Below are 19,645 nucleotides of genomic sequence, written 5' to 3'. Positions count from 1 at the left end.
GAGGAGTGGATGGGAAACTTAATGCACGAAATTGGATTTAATTTAAGATTAATATAAATTAAAGTCAAAAGGGCAAGCAACTTGCCATAACTAAGCAGGTTTATTCTCTTTCATCACTCAACTAAACCACAGCTAGCCCTCCATAACCCAACAATTTAATGTACGGTTTTTGTAAATGTTGTGTGTAAAACCACATTATTTGCATCACTTTAATGGCCAGACTAATCAAGAGAAACTTCGGCGGAAGAGATACGTGGTTGGACATGTAAAGTAAGTCACCAAGAAGTTGTCATGTTGACATAAATAGTGTCAAAATAACCATAGAAAATTTAATGCATGTGCACACGATGTTTCTTTCAATTTTTTTCATTTTACGTTAAGGAGATGAAGCAATACAAAAGGAAGTGCCTTCCCTTAACAATTTGGGTGTCTCCATGGAGGAACGATACAGCCAAATATAATAAGAATGTGTACAATGAATTGGGCAAAACTGGTTCGATTACTAAAGAGAAACTTAAATAAGCCCGAGTCAATCACACGCTGCTATGCGTTGTAACTGAAAACTAAACTACTCCACTTTAATGGGTTTGAGATCTGGCAAAGCTCATTTAGGTAAGTTGTATACTCCATCCACGCTCAGCGAGTGCCTTGTTCACCCGCCTAGCAGCCTCGGCAGTGTCATCCAGTGGTGTATAGCTCCAACGCAGGGACATCTACCCAAATAGAAGGAAGTTCATAAACCTCATATTAGAGAGCTGCTTCGATCTCTTCTTTTCTCATTTATTAACTGAAAAAGTAAGGAAATTGATGTTTGGTGACTTACATCTTCTTTACCGGTTAATGGTCGAACCGCTCCTCGTTCCCGCAGAGAGTTCTGGAAGTCTGCAAACTTCCATGTACAGTGTTCCGCACCAATCACATAAACAGGTTTGCTGAAGTAAACATGAATAGGACGCATGAATTGACTAGAGGAGCTATTTAACACAACAACTGATATGAAAAGTTGGCCCTCATCATTCATCATACTTAGGAGTCGAGAACATACCCCGTACTACAAGCCTCACTCAACATACTAACTGAATCAGCAGTAATGACAAAAGCATCGGCACAGGCCAGATGGCCCATATGTGGATTGCGACCTAGCAGTATCACATATAACATAAAATTTCACTTTCAAGCATATATAGGTGCACAATATCCTAAGAATATAATAACTAAGTACCTTCACCATCCCAAATGTAGACTTTGGGATTAGTACTGAATTCCTTCCTCAAAACTCTGGACACCTGTTCGGGAGTTCTCCTAGAGAAAGATATCCTCACACTTCCACAGCTCCAAAGAACATTCTGCAGCATAGCTGCTAAATGTTTCGCAAGATCCGCATCATATGAACAATTTCCTTTGAAAAGAATATGGATGCAGGACTATATGATTATCTCCTCAATACAAAGCAGGAAGGAAGAAACAACTTTGAACAATGCAAACAAAGAGGGGAACCAACTTGTAATTTCAACAAACAACTCTGCCATGTAAAAGATAATACCATAGCAAAACCAGCACCTTAGATGTCTACAATGTTGGGATTTATTCATGTATCAACAATTATGAAAATGACAGGAATCCATCAAAATCATTTCTTCATAAAGATGACAATATTAAATCATAACAGTTTTTTCGATGCAAAAACTTACTTGAAGGGCCTCCGATATTAACCACAAGCAAAGGTTTTGGAAGTGGTGTCAATTCGGCATGCCAGACAGAAGCAGCACTCTTAAGTGCAGCAAAATCAGCCTGATGAAGAGCTCCCACAGTGAGAAACTGAAACACATAATAGAGAACCTGTCAACTAAATTATACCAGAAGGACATTTGTACAATAGTACAAGTATTAATCTACCCAGATGACAGATACTCACAACATTTTTGCCTGGTGGTTCACGTGGAGTGATCCACCTCCGAAGAAACCAAGGAATTTGCTTCTGTGCATGGGGAGTCAATGGGTAATAATCATGACGAGGAGCTATCACCAAATCAAACCTATCCACATGCGACCTTGGATGTTGAATCTGGAACATGTCATCAAAGAGAAACTAATAGAATCAGATGCAAACTTGAAATTGTATTATCATGTTCGTCATTTCATTACAACCATGTTACAAAGTGAGCCATACAAAAATTTAAATAGAAGAAAAATAGTCATTAACCTTAAAGATGAACATTTGAAGAAACTATCACATACCCCAAAAAAATAGAATAAAAATGAAAAAAAAAATGTCATCCCTGTGGCTAGTAAAATTTATGCCACACCCTAATGTACCATTCTATCTAAAGCAAATAGTTCATTGCATTTCTCCAAAGCACATGTATCTCCAGAATAATTTAAATCCAAATAAATAAGAGACTGATCTTCAAATTCTCATAAGAAGTATAACATGTTACAAACATAAACAACATCCAAAACAAAAGACGATTTTCCTTTTGGAAGGAACAAGGGGAAGGGTGATTAGACAATATAGATACCAGAACATCACGAAGGTTCACTGGTTCACTAGTCTGTGAAAGAAAATAAAAGCAAATGGTTGAACTGATGTAATGCCTCACTTTTTTTTATCAGCATTAAGTAATTACCAGTCATATTATCGTATGCATCTCTTTCTAGGGGGGATTGAACCTTAACCTGGACAAGAAAAACATTTTCGGGAGCTAACTGTTTTATGGCGCTTGAAACAGGAATGGTGTCCCGACCAGATGCAACCACCAGCAACGGGCCATCTCTGGACAGAAAATAAGGAATGCATATAGATCTTTTACTAATAATGAAATTACTGAGCAAAACTGAAAATTACCTAAATTCAAAATAATATCATACTTGTTATATGAGCTTCTGAGGCAAGCAATGTGCTACCTATCCAACTAATAGAACTTGACAAAAAGTTCACATTTCTTGATTCAATTACGAAAACCCGGAAAAGAAGTAGCCACACATACTTGTCGAATGTTCGACGGGCCATTTCTGCAATCTGCTTTGCATCAGCTTCCGGAATATCAGATGAGAGGCCTGAGCTAGCACAATTTTCAGCACAAAAGCAGTCATCACCCAGTTCAGCCCTTCTCTTCAATGGATTCAAGTATGTGGGGTCCGCATGAAATCCACGCAGACCCCACGTAACAGAAAGTACAGTAGAAAGAATTACTGAAATTTTTTCACATCGCAAGTGCAGCATAAAGGAGAATAATCAAGTACCTAATTTTTCAGAAGAAAGATGCAAAGGCACCACTTTTTTATGGAGAGGAAGTGGAAGCCAGTGAAGCCACTCGTTAATCCCTCCTCTTGGCCGCCTAACACGCTGCTTAATCACCATTAATAAACCAATCAAACCAACCAAAACAATGCTTAATCAATATGCTCAAAACCAGATTAGCAAATGATTAAATTTAAACAAGAACAGAAACCCAATACCAATACCAATACCAACAGTTTTCTCAAATTTTCACAAAAAGATTGAAACTTTGATTACTTACATAAAGGGACTGACGACCCCATAGGCCGAGCGCACGAACCAAACCAATGCTCTGATTCTCCGCGCCGGCGAACCCGTTTCCGATCACGACGGCTCTTCTGATTCCGGTTGCTCGGTGGACCCCACCTTGGATCATCTCCGCCATGCCCGAAAGCCCGAAAGCCCGAAGGCCTCCCCTTCGATTCTCTCGTCACTCACTTTCTTTCCCTCTTCTGTAGAGTGGTGATTCCTTTCTTCTCTGAGCTGCTCTGCTCCTTCTTTCCTCTTCCTCTTTTGCTTGCTCGTCCGAAACGGTAAAATCCCAAGCCAAATTCGAAACGAACGACAGGTCGTACAACGAAAACGACATGTCGGAGTTGTGATTCCTTGTTCTCGATTTCGATTTTGTAATTTAGTCTTCCCAGCATAAACCATTTAGTAAACCCATCCATTTGGTCTATAATTTTACTGAACCTACGTTGAAGAGTAGTGGACGTTCGGTGTAAAATAATAATATGGTGATGGACATTCAGTGTAAGTTTATAATGTAAATGAACATGTACATGCGGTTTCTAATCAAAATTAACATGTTATGTTATGTATTTCGTTTGATTATTAGAACCGATAAATAAGATTAAGGATGGTATTGAATATAGAGGCTTCATATTTAAATGGCTAAAAATGGAGTTTTATCAACATATGAGGGGTGGAAAATATTATCATACAACAAACATAACATTGATACAAAACTCTGTGCTTAATTTTGGTGAACGTGGAAGTTAGTGTACCGGTAGAACCAAAATATAACCCAAATTTCAAAGCAATATCCCAAGTTGTTGCAAAATCAATTACTCTACCATTGTAGCCATCTAAAGAACTCAAGGGTATAATAAGTATTTGAGAAACATATAAAAACTCATCCTTAAAACGAGTCTGATTTTTCTTCGCGAAAAAAAAAAGTTTGCTTACTTGGAATAGAAGTCAATGAATCCAACCTGGTAAGCAAAAATGTCTAATATTAAACAAGTAATTGACTTCGTTTTTTAACTTATAATTATATATCGCTGTATAACAAAATTAAAAAAGCATGACATATGTCCGTTGTGTTGCTTTTTCTATTTTACAAAGAGAAATGCTAGCAATATTCTTACAAACTCACTTATCTTCTCATTTCAACATTCTCACTTTTCATCATGTCACGTGTACTCTACTAACACTCAAAACTAAAATTTTAACCATATAAAAATCCCTCTATTTTTCTTCCTTTGGTTTATTTTTTATTTTTTTATAACTATTTTTCTTCCTTTGTTAATATAATTAAAATTTTAGTTTGTCAACCAAAAATAATTAAACTTTTAATTTTACGTGTTAGTGAAATACACGTAGCATAATTAAAATGAAAATGTAAGGTAGAAATGTAGGAAGTTGCTGCTAGCACTTTGTCATTCATAAAAGGTTATAATTGTCATTGCACATTTTCGCGTTATACCCCTCTTTTGTTCAAAAAGTTGAAACCTTGTGCTCTGAGTCTGAAAATCTTCGGGTCAGAAAGATGTGGGCAAGCAAAGAAGGAGGGCCGCCGGAGGTCACTCTAGAAACCACCACTGGCATCTTCACCGTCGAGGTAAATTTTCTTTCTTCCCAAACTTTCCCTTCAATTTTCTTTCTCTTTCTCAGTAACCAAACAGACAATTCAATCCATAAAGTTTGTATCTTTAACTTTATTTGTATTTTCAAATCGTCATAATCGTAGCTTTACTACAAGCACGCGCCGAGGACTTGCAGGAACTTCATCGAGCTCGCTCGCAGAGGATATTACGACAATGTCAAATTCCATAGAATCATCAAGGTTTCATATTTTCTGCTTCTTTAGTAGTGTATATATATATATGTATAATTTACTGACAGTTAAATTGGAATTGGGGTAGGATTTCATAGTGCAAGGTGGTGATCCCACCGGGACAGGAAGGGGTGGAGAATCCATTTATGGGTAAAAAAAATTCCCCTGAATTTACCCATTTATGTATTGAATTTTGCTTTTTTTATTTTTTTTAACCCCTGATTTTAATTAGATTTGAGAACCATAGTCAAGAACTTGTTTTGTGTAATGGGTTTCAGGGGAAAGTTTGAGGATGAGATAAAACAAGAGTTGAAGCATACTGGAGCTGGCATCTTATCGATGGCGAATGCTGGTCCGAATACAAATGGAAGCCAGTTCTTTATCACGCTGGCACCGTGCCCATCATTGGATGGTACGATAATTTTTACCCAGTAATGTTAAGACTGTTTTTTAAGTTACTTAATCTGCATAAAAGTGATCCTTAGCAGTAAACTTTTTTTCCTTACGATGGTCTGCCTATCTTGCATACAGTGTGGTTTGGTAGACTTGTGATGTGTTGACTTTAGAAGTTATTTGCACGAGACATCAGTTCGCCGCTCTGTGACCTATTGAAATGTCTGGAGACTGAAAAACAGTTCTTTCGATAACACTATTTCTTTGTGATTTTGCTATGAGCATTTTACGATTTGACATGCACACGCAATCTGGAGATAGCTATGGGTATTGGGCTGTTTTTGTGCACGGGAACCTATAGGCTTTAGGTGACTCTAGTAATCAAAACCATCACCGTTAGGATTCTGTTTGAGCTATAAAGTGACCTCTTTATGATAGTATACCATCCTTTCAGCAGAAAATACTCTTTACTTGGATTCATTTGTTTGTTTCGATCAGTATTTTTACTTGCACGGCATTTCTACTTCATTCAGGAAAGCACACAATATTTGGAAGGATCTGCAAAGGAATGGAGGTCATCAAAAAACTTGGCAGTGTCCAGACTGATAATACTGATAGGTATGCCTTCTGTTATAGTTGTATTTCTTGATATTTGATACAGATAAATGGCCTTCTACTGTTTGTGGATTTTCTGCAAATGATTGGTCACACTGCTGGATCCTCTTAGTTTCTCAGTCTGTTGTGGTTCACTGCACCAAACCAAAAACTTAAGATTCCAGAGTTTGAAACTTTAGAATGTAACTTGGTAACTGTTTTGGTCTTGGATAAGCAAATTATCATGATGACCTTCTAAGATTACCTTCTGATGTGAATTTCTGTATGTTTTTTTATAAATGTTTCCGCCTCATGTGATAGCATTGAAAAGTCTTCGGTTGAATTTTCTTGTTATAAAGTTGTCTTGACTTTAGAACACCAAGTAAAAATGAAATGCATTAGGAGGACATAGATGGATCCTGACCGAATTAATGGATCCTGTCCGAATTAATGGTACCCAATTTCCAGTGAATGTGTTTCCAACCTAGGTAGTGGGAGTACCTCCTTTGAAGGATTCAAAGTATCAGTCTATCTTGGAGTGAAAGAAGGTGACATAGTAAGCTAAAGCTACAATGTCTCATGAAATCTGCGAGAGGAATCTCGTTTGGTATGAGTTAAAATTTTTTTAAGAACTGAAGGGAGAAAAAGAGATGTCGAGCTGTGAAGTTATATGTCTGAGCAAGTTAAGCCGTTGACTATTTTCTTTTTTGCATAAATAATTGTGGACTCAAATTCGTTGTACTAAGTTTTCAGTCATAGGAGCAGGTGTAAATCTGGTTTTGATTTTGGATATAGACAATAGTAGGTAGATATGCCGAACAGTTTTAATCGATTGACATGATTCTCCAAATAATTTGGAAATGATGCTGGGTAGTTATTGAATATTTTCATATTTTAACAGTACCAATTATAAAGAGTCTGCTTTTGTTCACTTGGAAGAGATGCTGCGGAGAAGTGATAAATATGTGATTAGTTAAAATATCTTGCCGAATGTGATGACCTGTAGGTCTGCATTGATACGAAATATTAAGAGGTTTTATGTTAAAAGTTTTGTAAGCGATGATAGCGCCTTGTCCTACTTAGATCTGTAAGTTTTGCAAATAATTGCATATATGATCGTCAGCGATGTAATTGTTGAGCCTTTTTAATACACTTCTTTAGGAGGAAGACGTAGTTTGCATGATTTGATCTAAACTTTTATCTGAAATGCTTTTGTTCTTAATACAGACCGGTGCATGATGTGAGGATACTACGAACATCTGTCAAAGATTAGACACCTTTGTTCGAGAGCTTGATGAAGCCGTGCCTTGGATCTACCAGAGTTAGTGAATTGAAAAGCTGTTGTTAAAGATAAAGCCATAGAGCTGGAACAAGTTAATTGGATATTTTGTATCAACGGATAACTATGACGGTCGGACGGCGCATTTCAGTCTTACATTGATACTAACGGTGAAAAGGGGGAGTGGTGCTTTTCTACACTGAACCCTTTATTTGGCACCTAACGCAATTTGCTGATGGTTCAAAGTACTCATTACCAACTAGTTTTTTCGTCTAATGGTATTTCTCTTCTCAGCTTCGGAACTTGTCCCAATTTCGTATCTTTGATTCCCCCGTTGATGAAAATGAATCACTTTTTCCAATCCCACGCTCGAAATATTAATAGCATTGGCCTTATGGTAACGGCATTGATTTGGAGAAGTAATTTTCTCGCTTCCTTTTCACCCTTGCAGTCATTTTTTCTAGCCTTTGGACGGAATAGGAACGCGAGAATCAAAGAACATAAACAGAAGGATGAATGGGAAAGAAGAAAGGCCAAGATTGTCATAGTATCGGATAGAGCGGGTAAATTTTATTCATGAAGAGCAAACTTTGCGCGAATCATAGCGTCGAGACACGCTAAACTCTGCACTCAAAATCCATCTGTAAACAGTAAACAGGTTGATTAAATCATTGAACTTTGAGAAAATTGCAGGATTCAACTGTAACCAAACCAGAAAATGACCAAGTAATCTGACCAACTATGCTGTTTAAAAATCAAACAAGCAAGCCTAGAAAAGAAGGAACAACGATTCACTTACAATCTACAAACCATAATTCTCTAGTCGGGAAAATTGCAGACAGCTACCTAAGATATATCAGCTCATAGTTTCACGGACCACGCATAGAAAGCCGTAATTCTAGCGCAGAAAATAATAGACTCCGAATGCTGCCAGCAGTTGTTTCCCAAAAATGTCATCCTAGGCGGGTAAACACAGCGCTTCCACGTTATTTACCACCGGACTCAATTCCACTATAAGCCGCCACGACTAAATATGCCAACGGAGATCAAATCACCCAGAAAAGCAATATGGTTTCCTATCAACGAACCTCCGTACAAATGCCTCAGATGTGCGCCCATCAGACTCCTCCATTTTCTTCACAAGCGGAGGGGTTAAGAGCAGGCGGTGGAACAGGACCAAATCCATTAGTCTTAATAGATCCAGGAGGCCCTTCTTTTGGTGTTGTAATACTTGTGGGATCAGAGATTCCAGCAGCAGGGTCTTCAGCAATTACTTCCTCTTGTAGCATTTCCATTTGCCGTTGTGATGGCACATCACCTTTGCAGTACCTGTGCCACATGCTCCTGTATGCTGACTCCAGCCCAGAGGTAAACTTTGGTCCATCACAGACAGGCGACCTGGCCATGAGGTCCCGGAGACCCATTCTCAAATTCGAAAGCGCTGTTACGTCAGAGGCCAGCTGCACTGCCAACTGGACATATTCATCCTCATTTTTAGCAATCAGATTTCCCAACCCTGTATTTAGTCCACTTTAATCAGTTAGGCTCTTTCAGCGGTAAAACAATGATCAATTCATTGGCAAGGAGACATGCAAACATGACAGTAAGACATGCACATCCATCAAAAGATTGATATTGACGGAATTGATTTCTAAACTGATGCATCTATTTACCTGGTCAAGTTTGGAGAATGTTTAAAAACTGTGTGCCTTTAACAGTGAGATTTGATCTCAGGTGTCCTAGAGCTTGTGACACATACTCTCTCCTTAGCCATGTATGAGATATAAACCAACAGATGCAACCAACAATAAGGGAAATAAAGCAAAAGGTATCTTAGGAGCAACCATGCATGGTACACCAGATAGACATTGAAAAAAAAAAGGAGGAAAAAAATCACTTACCTACTTTGCTGAGAATACTAACACCAACGTTGTGCGCATGTACTGAACCAGCCATAGTAACACACGGGACTCCCATATATAAGGATTCACATGTTGTGGTTGTTCCAGCATATGGAAAAGTATCCAAACTACATATAGAGAAGATAACTTCAGTTAGAACCTCCAAACAAGATCCAAGTTCAGTAACAAGTGAAACCCTTCCTAAAATGTGCTGCCAGCAGGTCCAACATAAGTGAATCCGGTGAGACTTTATTGCATGCACATGAGATGTTCTGAAATGGTTTCTAATTTCTACAAAGCATCGCAAGTTTATTCACATTATGGTTCTCGAATTATTTTCAGGTCAACTTAACTGTTTTTGTGTTCCTTCCTTTAGCTTATTTAGAGTCACTACAAAAAATAGATTAACTGATCTTTACTAGTCAAAGATCAAGTCTCTTGTTTGCCTGAGTAAATATTATTTCATATGTTCATTTTCGTTTTGGTACACAATCTTTTTAATTCAAGAATCCAGAGGAGATGAGCCCACACATCGGATAACCCTTGATCATCTAAGAGAGATAAATAGACAAGAAATATAAACAAACTTTGACACTAGTCACACTACTGTCCTTCCAAATGTAAGACAAAATATCTCAAATTTACCTAATGTCCATGAGAGAATAGGCTTGCATATGATCGTAGTTGAGTAAAATTAGAGGCAGAAGATCAACACGTAGTGGTTCCAACCCCAGCTGCTCCAATGTTGAAAGAAATCTCTCCCTCACACTATCACAACTAAAAGGCTTACACTTCACCACAAGGCGAGAATTCGGAATTGCAGAAAGAATTCTTGCCCAAACTTGTAGCACTTTTGGAGTGATCTAATAAGGGTGAAGAAAAGAGGAGTGAGACAAAACATTATACAAATGTAATCCTATTTTTTTGGTAAGAAACAAGAGTTTTATAATATGATAAGTGATCAGATTTGTAGCTATATGCTTGATTACAAGAACAAAAGAAACCTAACTAATACCTTTGCCAGATTATTAAAGCTTCCAAAAGTAACAAAGCCATTGGAAAGAGCAGGAGTGGGCATAACAGGCCCAGCCTCAGGGGAAGGTGTATAACACAGGAAGCAATCGGGTAATCGAACTAAGTCCTCAACATGCCTGACCAAAAAAAATAGACAAAGTTACTAAAAAGTACTGGTACAACCTACTCTATCAGATACTCATCCTTAAAACCAGAAGAAAAAGGGTAATTATCATAGGACTAAATAGGACCAGACTTACGTCTGCTTTGAATCAGGTGGATCCGCCAGAGAATCTGTGATTCTATAATCAATCGCCGGCAAACCAGTTGTGTTTGGGTAGCCAATCCAGGTCACCTGTACATCCAGAAATAGAAGGTTAGCTACTTAGAGAACACAATCCCGTAAACAGTGAGTGAGGCACATGAAATTGAAAGGACAAATTTAATGGGAGGCCCACATTTTCGGACTGAAAAGAAATATATTAGGCTTCAATATATAAAGCAACTCACGACGCTTTGAAAGTTGCCCAATAAACAGGAAAATTGCAACTGCCTATTCCAGGATAAACATTCTCTTTTAAATTCCTCAACTTTCAGATTTGATGAGGCGAAAAGGAAAAAAAAATAAAGGTTTGCAACATATTATAAAATATTTTGTATATTATACTATAAGTCTATAAGACAAACATCGACAAAGAAAAATACGCAGAAAACAGAAACAAGAATGTTTAAAGCCAACTGCCTTAGAAAATTAGAACACCTTTCAACATACCTGCACAGGTGAGGGCCTGCATGCCATCGTTCCCAATTTATTGTTTGCAGTATGGCCAGTAAGTTCCACCAAGATATCAACCTTATCTTCTCTAATTATGCTTGCAACCTTCTTTTCATCAATCCCATATATATCTCTCCAAATCCCACCCTTTTTCAAGACTTTCTCCCGAAACCTAATAGTCTTGGCATCTGCCTGTGACATTATATAAAAGTCAATTCCAAATTGTATGTGCGATAAAAATACTTAAGTAGTATCTGATCTTATAGACAATGACAAGTTATTAACTTTATAACAGCATTGAAATTAAATATATAAAAAAAGATAATTTCGAGAGAACATGTGAACTTATGACCAACTGAGAATTAACTAAGCAATTTTATAGTGGGTCTGTTTGGTTAGGGGACAGAGAAGACACGAAGACAGGAGACGAGGAAAACTAAACTAAGTGCATATGTCTCATTAAACATATGGTTTTAGAAAATGTGTTATAATCAGAACTGAAAGCAAAGAGAGTATAATTCTGGCAAAAGCTGCAGATAAAAAAGTAAGACATGGTTTACAGGAAACATAAACTTTAAACGTAAAATGGATAACTACATTGGATGAATGTAAAAATAAAATAAGAAAATCAATACCTTCACTACTGCAGAATACACAACCACCTTGTACTTTGTGTATTCATGATGGGCAAGCGGAGCTTCTATAAAATATGAAACAGAATGAGTAAAATAATCAGGAGACACGTATCCAATGATGAGGGGTCGTTCTGGATCTTTTGGATTGTCCCATGAAGTGTACTGTGGATATAACCTTATAAAGCGCCTACCCCAATCCCTGCACGCAAATAAATTCAACTAAGCATCAACAAATCTATAACTCCCATTTTGAGGTTAAACATTGCTGTGAAATTGGCAAGCAGAACATAAAAAAGAATATATAAACACCAATAAGAAAACTGCAATTGTCGCTAATACTAGGCAAAACATTTATAATGTATCTTTATTATAAGGGTAATGTTAAATTACAAAATGGCTATATAACTAGCTCTAAATGTACCAATGTTTTTATCAATTTTTTTTCTCTTTATATGAAGTTTATTACATTCACTGAATAAAGAGAAAGAAAAGTGATCATGCAAAGTTAAAGAGGAATTAGTTGAGACCTGTGAGCGACAAAAAGTTTATCATCATGTCCTTCATTTATGTAGTTCATCGCAAGCAATCGATTCTGCAAGAAAATGGTCAGGCAAATAGAGATTAAAACCAATACTTGCAAAGAGTTTCTTCTGTAGGATAGATCAAGAAGCAGCAACAGTAAATAAATAAATACTCTTTAGCTGCTTCCTAAAACTACAACCAAGATATCTTCATATGTTACAGAATTTCATAGATGAGAGAGGTAAGTTCTTGTAAGAAACCAAGGAAGAAGCTATGAAGGTGCAGGAGCTCAGGGGAAAATCAGTGTACGATAACGTTCAAGGAATTGGCAAGAAAATATAACATGTTAGATGAAATTTTAAGATAAGTACAACTTGCTACACGCAGTACTCATGCAAGTTGTAATAAATTAATAACCATTATATGTCAAATATCAAGTGATGAACAAGAGTTATGGTTTAAAAATCGCCAACTAGCAGCTCTAACAAATACAAACCATACTTAGCTACAGGAAATATCTTAGCCAAGCTATTAAGTTTCAGCACCACCAGTCGTTAGAAAGATTAAAAACTCAACATGAAAGATGATATAGTAATCTAGTAAAGCACATGCTAAACTTTTTTTCCCTGGTGTCTGCCCGAAAGAGAGAGAGACACCGATAGAGACAGGGTTAAGCTAAAGCATGGATATATGTTTGCTTACAAAACACCTTGAATAGCATTTTGAGACTATCGGTCAAGCCATTCTGTGTGACAATGCCAAATAACTTTTTTACATATTGGGAGAGATTTGTTATCCACGAAGTTTTTGAAAAACTGATTTGCCTTACACCTGTGATAATAATTGCACACACAGTAGACCATTACTTACTGCTAATAAACCAAGGGCATTGAAGACGTTTCCAAGGGAGAAGAACTGTCATGTTATATTTAGACATTTGCATTCAGAAAACAATGGAAACATATCATAAATTAATGGTAGCTCCTCATTCCTGCATCATCCACAGGTAACCTGGGGGGGGCATGCCACTATAGTTCTGACAATTTTCAGTGACGGTAATGTTCCAGGTATAACCCCAAAAAAAAAAATAAATAAATAAAACTTTGCACTCTTGTGAGTAAATCCCATGAGAGTCTAAGAGTATTAATACCTGGCCTGCATTTCGGGAATCAGGATCTATTTTGAGGCATTCCTCATATGCACCAATGGCGAGAGTAATATTTCCAGCATCGCGGTAGAGAACCCCTGTACATAAATGATCAAGAAAAATGAATACAGAACAAAATTCAAACAAAATTAATTATAACAAAATGAAACATAACCCACCACAACGGAACAAGTATAAGTAATGTGAAGTTGTGAACGGCATAAATTTTGTTACGAAAAAATTGAGAGAGAAAGAGAGCAACCTAAATTGTTGTATGCTTCTGCATATGTGGGATTTGCAACTATAGCTTTGTCAATCATGTTTGCAGCAGCATCCATTTTACCCTGCCAATAGCAAAGAGGGCAGTCAGCGACTATTTGATGTATAGCCATTCTAGAGTCTGGCATATTAAAGGGTTTGAAATTAAACCTGGACAGTGTAGACAACACCAAGATTGTTCAACGATTGTGAGAAGTTTGGTTTGATTGACAAAGCCATCTGCAATTTGAGAATAAACGGGATGATAGTAATGTCATTCAATCGGTATTTTTGAAGGGAAAAAAAGGAATGTTTTTGCACAAGTATCAAAAATTGCCTGATAACACTCTACTGCTTTATCAAGGTTGTCTCGATCTTTGTATATTACTCCCAAATTATTGCATGCTTCTGCACAATGGGGATTGAAGTGGAAAGCAAGTTCATAGAACACAATTGCCTGCATAAACAGAAATTCAATACCCACACAATGTAGAACTGACTAAACCATAAAAGAAAATACATCCAAATGAGAGTTCTCCTTTACAGAAAGACACTTACCATGTCAAACTTAAGCATTTCACCATAAGCAACCCCAAGATTGTACATAGCATCGGCATAATGCCAGTTATAATACAAAGCCTTCTTGTAATAGGATATGCCTTGATCAATGTCTCCTTCCAATTTAACCTAAACAGACATGTTACTGAATCCAAAATCAGATGTAGAAAACTGGAAATACATAATGAGAAAACAGAAATATAAAAATTGCAAGAACATGAGCTAGAAGTGTTTTCGTCTACACAAAACGAAAATAGATAGACCGAATGGATAATGAAAGATTCTAGAGAAGAAAAACATTTGGGCTCATTGCAGTTAATACTTACCATATCATGTTTATCTCACTCAAATAAATACAATACTCAGGTTTGACCACAAAGATTTTGTCATGGATGTTACTGATTAAGTTAGTTTAGTAAAAAAGAGTCAGTTAAAAATGTTGAAGCAAATATATGATGAGATTGACAGAGTATGGACACCCTTTTCAGTTGTGGAAATTTAGCAACCACAAACATGGGTAAATGAAATTTATGAGCAACAAATAAAGCATTTCTGCATTTTCAACAGCATTTTCTTTAAATAGAAACACCAAAATGTTAGGACTTCTATACACCGTACCAAATGTTTCAATGACTTTCAACATCTAATATCTCTTATATCATTGTCAAATACACATAATTAGTACTCATCGAAACAACAATATTCATAGTTAAAAGTTTAGAACCTATGTGTGAGTATCTCTTGGGATTGGCAAACTTATTTGTCTTACCGAACAGTTTTATCATTGAGGATTGATTAAATTCATTTCGGTGAACATTTCTTTTGGTGTAATCTTAGCACAAAAATGTTGGGAGCACCTACACTAGTGACAAGGTAAGTATAATTCGACACCGCCCTCTAGATACAAATTCTCGTCGGACCTTGGCACAATAAAAATCATCCTTCTTAACAAAACCAATCATTAGCAAATAAACCCGACAAAACAATGATGAACACAGAGAAAAAATTAGGTAGCAAAACCAAAACGGAAGTTCTAGAATAAAACACGTAAGAGTTACATAGTCGATTACAACTAGACAAAATATCAAAAAGGGAAGAATCCAAAATGAAAACAGAACGAACATCACCTTTGTTCCTAAATCTGTTAATGCTATTGCCATATTATTCTTTGCAATCTCAAAGTTTGGCGAAACAGCAAGACACCTGGTATAGCATAGCAACCAACCAAGAATAGCATCAGCATAGATCATCAAACGAATTTACAGCTATATATAGATATATCTATATATATATATATATATATATATATATATATATATTATGAGTTAAGATCCAGGGACCAGGGACACGCTTTTGACATACATTTTTGTGGGGCCACTCCATAATGTATTTCAACGATCCGAACAGTCTATCTTTTAGGTCTTCCCTCGAAGATCATGTCTACCAAAAACCACCCAAAACCGAAACCATATGACCGGTGGATAAAATGTACTGTTTCTTTGTAGAACAGTATTCATCCAATTTCTTCGCTACAAATGTATGTCTTAATGGTTTTAGATTTGTCTAATTTTTTGCAAGGATGATCTATGAATGATGTATTTAAATATAGACGGCTCGAATTGTTTAAATACATTATGGAGTGGGCCCCACAAAAACGTGTGTCAAAAGGCATGTCCAAAACGTGCATCCCAGATCCTAAACCGTATACTTAAGCCCCAGTTTAGACTGACAAGTAGAATGCAAACAGTAGACTACCTCTCGTAGCAAGCAATAGCAGATTCCAAATCACCACGATTTTTGTAAATGACACCCATGTTGCAATATGCTTCAGCATACATCGGCCTCTCCAATGCAGCCTTCTCGTAGCAAGTAAGGGCCATGTCAAATTGCATCATTTCAGAGTAGACAACGCCAAGGTTATAATATGCAGGCTGCATTTCCAGAGTGAGGTAAGTATACAAATTTGTAAGAACAGTAAACAAGAATAATAAAGGTTACAAAAGGGAAAGGAGAATATTAAGTTACAGCATAGTGCGGATCTGTCTTCAAAGCTTCATAATACTTCTGCAGTCCCTCTTGAGTATTTCCGGCAAGCTTTAAGCTGGTTCCAAGATCAGTTAACACAATGGCCAAGCATTCCGCAGCGGGTTTGTAGAATTGGTCTGCTTTCAGAGCTTTTTGATAAGACTGTTCCACGAAAAAGTGAATAGTAACTGGTAAAATTTCAAAATTTTAATCATGATTAATCAATCATCAAAGCACAAAAAAGTAGTAGAAAACATATTGTATCTTTTCTTTTCCATAGAAATAGAAAGTTAAGTAACAGGATCAGACCTCAGCAGCCTCCCTTAGACGGCCCTCTTCTTTGTACAAAATTCCACAATGCGTGTGAGCGCATGCATTCTGTGGGTCCAACCTGATGGCTTCTGCGAAACTGTCAAAAGCGAGCCTTCCCATATTCTTCATCTGCAAGCATATTCCTTTTCCAATATGAGCTTCCACATTTCCGGGATCTTTCTGCAACACAGTCTCGTAAAGACTCAGAGCATCAGCAAACTTGTTCCTCGAACGAAGAATATTGGCATAAGAAAGAGCATCTTTCACTTCAAACATCTTCCCTGCTGGAGTTCCGGCAACCATAGAACCACTGGTACTGGGCAAAGGCTGCGAATCATTCAAGAATCCATTCTCTCCAGCCGGCTCTCCATTTCTCACATTACCAACATCTTTCTCCGTCCATGCCATTTGCGTATCAATAAAAGCTCCCTCTTTTATGGAGCAAAACCAACCTACAAACAAATTCGACATAAATTTTGGTTCTAACAACAAACTTGAAATTCAGCACACATAAAAATCTAACATAAGCCAATCCAAAATCCAAGACATTGAAAAATCAGTACAATGCTGACTTGGACAGAGGCTCGAGAATCGAGTATCGCAACTAAGTTAGATAGCCGTGTAGCAGCATTACTATCGAAACAAGTCCCTGCAAAACCTAATTAACTATCCTAAACACCTCCATTAATCACAATTCCAAACCCTAATTACATTAGGGCGATCACAGTAAAGCCACTCTACTGAAACCAACCGATCATTAAGCAATCAACCAAACCCTAATACAGCGGGATCACATACCGATAACAAGACGTGATTTTCGATAACAAAAACACGATAACAAACTGAAAACAGGGGATTAAAGAAGAAGTAAAAGAGTGGGAAAAACAAATAAAAAGATGAGAAATTGGGAATTTTGAAGCGTACGGTTGGAGGCGGAGGAGCTCCCGCTGTGCCGACAGGCGAGAGATCAACGGTTGAGATTAGGCCACGGCTATGGCGTCCGGCCAAAGCACTCAGAGCTCCATGGTAAATTACCACTTTTAGCTAGACAGAGAGGGGGGAGGAGGGAGAGGGGTTTTACCGTTTTATGGTATACGAGGGTAAAAAGTAGATAAACCCTGCGTCGGCCTCTCGGGCTCTCTTCGGACACACAGCTCGAATTGAATGTGTCCCAGAAAACCCAGAAGAAGGAGACGAGGGGTAGAGAGAGAGAGAGAGAGAGAGATCGAGAGAGAGGAGAGAGGAGTGTGTGTCCCGTTAACGTTTGTGTGTGTCTTTATCTTGAACCCTGTTTTTGGTCGGTATTTGCTTTTATACCACTGCGCTAAAAAGTGAGTCTTGAGGCTGCGCAAAACGCAAATGACTCGGCAACTCGGTGTGTGAATTACGGGGAGTGTCATCGTCGTTTAGCCCCAAAAAAGCCCTGGACGGAGTGCGAGCTTTTGGTTGTCTTCTTCCATTGTGGCTAATGTGAACAAGCTCTATGGGCATAATTAGTATTTTGCACATTAATTCTGACGAATATTTATCTATAAAGAAAAAAGAAAACTTGGACGGATAAAGAAAACAAAAGAAGGTTATGTTACATCATAGAAATCGTAAATCACGTATTTATCTTTAATAAAAAAGCAAAATTCACCAAAATAACCTTGATAAGTATCGTATTTATGTGTCAAACCGTCGAGACTTTGTTGTATTAATAACGTGATTGGTAATGTAATGCACAAATTAGGATCTGAATAGTTTTGTTTGAAAAAAAAAGGTAAAGAAAAAGAGAAGTCTTCAAAATCTTGTTAGATTGAGTGAGCTTGGCTACTCTTCTCCATTGTGATCAGGGTAGTGTTTTATATATATCTATTTTTACTTCTCACACACTTTTCTGAATTTCTAACTGTCGGATCTAATGAATTGACAAAGATCAATGGTCAAAAGTTAACAAAGGTGTGAGAGAGGTAAAAATGAGTGTGTGAATAGCGCTATCCTTGTGATCAATGTACTCTAGGTGTATGGTATAATTGGTAATTTCTCCATTTGCTCCAAATATTATTGTAAAGAGAAGAAGAAAAGGAAATCTAAGCGAACAAGGAAAACAATTGTTATGTGTGTGTGAAAGAAATTTAACGTGACACAGAGTGTCGCTCACACATCTATATTATCTATATTATTAATCTATATCTATATCTATATTGTTAAGAAAACCCACCTTGTCAACCTTTTTACCCAGTTTTCCCAACTTTACCCCTCACTTTTGAATACATAATTGACATGAGGAGGGAAAATTTGTAATTTTATACCTTTTGACAAAATGACAATCATACCCCTATTTTTCCTATTTTACCCTCACTTTTGATACATAATATTTACATAAAGAGGGAAAAATAGTAATTTTGTATATTTTGACAAAATGATAATCATATCCCTATTTTTCCTATTTTACCCTCACTTTTGATACACAATATTTACTTAAGACCATCTCCAACCCTGGGCTAAAAGCCAAATTACCCCCCCAAACACTCTCCAACCCATGCTAAAATTTTAGGCTAAATGCCAAATGCTATTTCTGGGCCAAATACCCCCCAGCTTTCCCCCCGGGCTAAATGCGAAATGTTTATCAGAATTTAAATTTTTTTAGATTAAAATGTTCATAAAATTAATTTACAATAATCTACATATTTATTTAAAAAAAATTGATTTAAGAAAAAAAATTAGGCTTATTTCATTATTTAATAATTCCGGGCTAAAATTTTAGGGTAGAAGGGTTGGAGCAGAAAAGATGTTTCTGGGCTAAAAGCTAAATTTTCCGGGCTAAAAAATTTGGCTTTTAGCCCAAGGGTTGGAGATGGTCTAAAGAGGGCAAAAAGGTAATTATGTAATATTAAGAAAAATATATCCT

At 37.0% G+C, this 19,645-nt stretch overlaps 3 protein-coding genes across 4 annotated transcripts; 1 reads left to right on the top strand and 2 right to left on the bottom strand.

The window, feature by feature from the left end:
• Positions 1-350: 350 nt before the first annotated feature.
• On the bottom strand, positions 351-3,788 carry LOC103454123 (mitochondrial fission protein ELM1). 2 transcript variants are annotated; one of them, XM_008393713.4, is made up of 10 exons: positions 3,522-3,788; positions 3,244-3,346; positions 2,988-3,057; positions 2,677-2,773; positions 1,916-2,065; positions 1,692-1,818; positions 1,223-1,399; positions 1,046-1,139; positions 824-932; positions 351-713 (listed from the first exon to the last, which is right to left on the bottom strand). In XM_008393713.4, the coding sequence occupies exons 1-10, from the start codon at positions 3,663-3,665 to the stop codon at positions 609-611; spliced, it is 1,176 nt and encodes a 391-aa protein (XP_008391935.3). In that variant the 5' UTR covers positions 3,666-3,788; the 3' UTR covers positions 351-608. The 2 variants fall into 2 exon arrangements, with proteins under 2 accessions (XP_008391935.3, XP_008391937.3); XM_008393715.4 differs by having other exon boundaries at positions 1,223-1,357.
• A 1,195-nt stretch (positions 3,789-4,983) lies between these two features.
• Positions 4,984-7,902, top strand: LOC103454122 (peptidyl-prolyl cis-trans isomerase CYP18-2-like). The gene is made up of 6 exons (XM_008393712.4): positions 4,984-5,123; positions 5,253-5,348; positions 5,428-5,489; positions 5,618-5,751; positions 6,266-6,350; positions 7,554-7,902. The coding sequence occupies exons 1-6, from the start codon at positions 5,052-5,054 to the stop codon at positions 7,597-7,599; spliced, it is 495 nt and encodes a 164-aa protein (XP_008391934.1). The 5' UTR covers positions 4,984-5,051; the 3' UTR covers positions 7,600-7,902.
• A 353-nt stretch (positions 7,903-8,255) lies between these two features.
• On the bottom strand, positions 8,256-18,035 carry LOC103454121 (probable UDP-N-acetylglucosamine--peptide N-acetylglucosaminyltransferase SPINDLY). Its single transcript, XM_029093192.2, has 18 exons — positions 17,677-18,035; positions 16,750-17,204; positions 16,441-16,602; positions 16,171-16,346; positions 15,543-15,618; positions 14,416-14,544; positions 14,195-14,314; positions 14,029-14,097; positions 13,862-13,943; positions 13,603-13,697; positions 12,458-12,522; positions 11,931-12,129; positions 11,293-11,487; positions 10,781-10,875; positions 10,522-10,657; positions 10,152-10,369; positions 9,507-9,634; positions 8,256-9,121 (listed from the first exon to the last, which is right to left on the bottom strand). Exons 2-18 carry the CDS (start codon positions 17,158-17,160, stop codon positions 8,724-8,726), a joined length of 2,754 nt encoding a protein of 917 aa, XP_028949025.2. The 5' UTR covers positions 17,161-17,204; positions 17,677-18,035; the 3' UTR covers positions 8,256-8,723.
• Between the last annotated feature and the right edge of the window lie 1,610 nt (positions 18,036-19,645).

This window comes from Malus domestica, chromosome 14, assembly GCF_042453785.1.
Source record: "Malus domestica chromosome 14, GDT2T_hap1".
In the NCBI taxonomy this organism is placed as follows: domain Eukaryota; kingdom Viridiplantae; phylum Streptophyta; class Magnoliopsida; order Rosales; family Rosaceae; genus Malus; species Malus domestica.
The sequence above is the reverse complement of the archived record's forward strand: the minus strand, read 5'-3'. Positions and strand labels throughout refer to the sequence as shown.

What these genes read in the sequence shown, in the direction of transcription:
- LOC103454122 (XM_008393712.4), top strand. Translation starts at nt 5,052, where the DNA reads ATGTGGGCAAGCAAAGAAGGAGGGCCGCCGGAGGTCACTCTAGAAACC. An exon ending in AATTCCATAGAATCATCAAG is followed by an intron (nt 5,349 to 5,427) that starts GTTTCATATTTT and finishes GAATTGGGGTAG; the next exon opens with GATTTCATAGTGCAAGGTGG. An exon ending in ACCGTGCCCATCATTGGATG is followed by an intron (nt 5,752 to 6,265) that starts GTACGATAATTT and finishes TACTTCATTCAG; the next exon opens with GAAAGCACACAATATTTGGA.
- LOC103454123 (XM_008393713.4), bottom strand. Translation starts at nt 3,665, where the DNA reads ATGGCGGAGATGATCCAAGGTGGGGTCCACCGAGCAACCGGAATCAGA. An exon ending in AAAATGTTTTTCTTGTCCAG is followed by an intron (nt 2,066 to 2,676) that starts GTTAAGGTTCAA and finishes GACATGTTCCAG; the next exon opens with ATTCAACATCCAAGGTCGCA. An exon ending in AACCACCAGGCAAAAATGTT is followed by an intron (nt 1,819 to 1,915) that starts GTGAGTATCTGT and finishes TATGTGTTTCAG; the next exon opens with TTTCTCACTGTGGGAGCTCT.
- LOC103454121 (XM_029093192.2), bottom strand. Translation starts at nt 17,160, where the DNA reads ATGGCATGGACGGAGAAAGATGTTGGTAATGTGAGAAATGGAGAGCCG. An exon ending in TAACAGATTTAGGAACAAAG is followed by an intron (nt 14,545 to 15,542) that starts GTGATGTTCGTT and finishes ATGTCTGTTTAG; the next exon opens with GTTAAATTGGAAGGAGACAT. An exon ending in TAGTATTCTCAGCAAAGTAG is followed by an intron (nt 9,122 to 9,506) that starts GTAAGTGATTTT and finishes GACTAAATACAG; the next exon opens with GGTTGGGAAATCTGATTGCT.